The sequence below is a fragment of the Dendroctonus ponderosae genome, unplaced genomic scaffold (assembly GCF_020466585.1).
Source record: "Dendroctonus ponderosae isolate FM_Combo_2020 unplaced genomic scaffold, Dpon_F_20191213v2 Dpon_F_20191213_7, whole genome shotgun sequence".
Classification (NCBI taxonomy): domain Eukaryota; kingdom Metazoa; phylum Arthropoda; class Insecta; order Coleoptera; family Curculionidae; genus Dendroctonus; species Dendroctonus ponderosae.
The window spans coordinates 6,885,459-6,886,863 of NW_026018916.1; the positions used below are offsets into that span (position 1 = coordinate 6,885,459).

The window sequence follows — 1,405 nt, forward strand, 5'->3', positions numbered from 1 at the left end:
ATCACTTCGCCCACTGCCTCATCGCCTTTGAAAATGTCCACCGCAGTTATGGACGAAACGTCAGGAAGAAATTCCGATAGACCACGGCTTCAAAGCCCGGAAAACATTCCTAAATGTAATCTGACCGGCCGTGAAATCCTTCATAGTCTGATAGGCTATCTATATCTATATAAATATTTGGGCGCTACAATAATTGTTATCTCCTAACATTTGGTAGGTTCAAGCCTATCATTTGTTTGTACTGTAAGTTTCCAGAATTTTATGGATAACTCCTGTTATGGTACACTCCTGTACCAGATAGTCAAAAATTGATGTCGGTGTCTGAGCCTCTATGTTTATGGCAAAATTAATGACGAAAATCGTCTGAACATTTCGTGAATAGTTAATCAGTTCAATGGACGGGAGAGATGCAAATCCTTGCATTACTCCTGAAATTTCTAGCTCGGGTCTCGAGTTTGCGAATTTTGTCATAAAAATTGAGGCTCAGACACCGACATCAGTTTTTGACTAACTGGTACAGAAATGGGAGTTTCCATTTAAGTGTCCAATTTGGTCCATATCCCAATGGTTCAAATATATTCATAACTGCAATGTTTAACTAACTGCTTTCGAGATATGGGTTCTAAAGAAATACACCAAAAATATGTTTGCAAACCTCCTTCTAAGAAGGCTGGGTTACCAAACTTCCTGTATTATGAGCTTTAGCAATCACAAAGCGGTTTCTTTGCAAAAAATTACTAACTGGAAAATATTGTCAGGATGTTCGTATAGTCGCTTTTATTAAACTATTATAATTTCTACAATGTAACTTTCGTGCATTTTGTGATTGATTTGTTTTTTTTTGTAGGAAATTATAAAAAATCTGGAGCAATTCAAGTTAGGCATAGATGTTCGGACAGCTGCATATACCGTAGCAATTCAAAATATGTTTAAAATAATTTTTCAACAAAAAATTCTTATTTGAGAAGTGTTAATAAATATTTTCATACCTAGTGTTGAGTTAAGCATGGAAATAATTGGGAAATTGAGAGATAAAAACCTAAGAAATAATCGTCTTTATTTACTCTGCTGCGACGCAATGTGCCGGCTCGGTTTGGTGGGAAGATCCAGCTTATCGAGTTAACACTTCTTCTACTATCTATCTACTATCGGAGGTTTCATCATCAATCATGACTTTATTGATTGCAGCTCTGAACAGCTGAACAATCCTCTAGCCAGTAATCGCTGGACTATCAGTTGGAGAAGTTTGTATTTCTGTCCTCTCATTATATGATGATACTTTGTCGATGTGGTTTTTCTTGAAGGTCTATGCTTCAACTCCATACAAGAGCGTGGAAAAAACGTAACAATACAGCATCCTCATCCTAAGTTCCATGTTAAATGCCCGACTCGTAAATCTTGTCTC

At 36.7% G+C, this 1,405-nt stretch overlaps 1 protein-coding gene across 1 annotated transcript in view; it reads left to right on the top strand.

Annotated features, from left to right (window-relative positions):
* Window positions 1-1,050, top strand: part of LOC109534660 (glutamate dehydrogenase, mitochondrial) — a 9,634-nt gene extending 8,584 nt beyond the window's left edge. The window contains exon 10 of the mRNA XM_019900403.2: window positions 848-1,050. Coding sequence (XP_019755962.2) covers window positions 848-964 — 117 coding nt within the window. The 3' untranslated portion in view covers window positions 965-1,050. The remainder of the gene's footprint in view (window positions 1-847) is intronic.
* The last annotated feature ends 355 nt before the right edge of the window (window positions 1,051-1,405 follow it).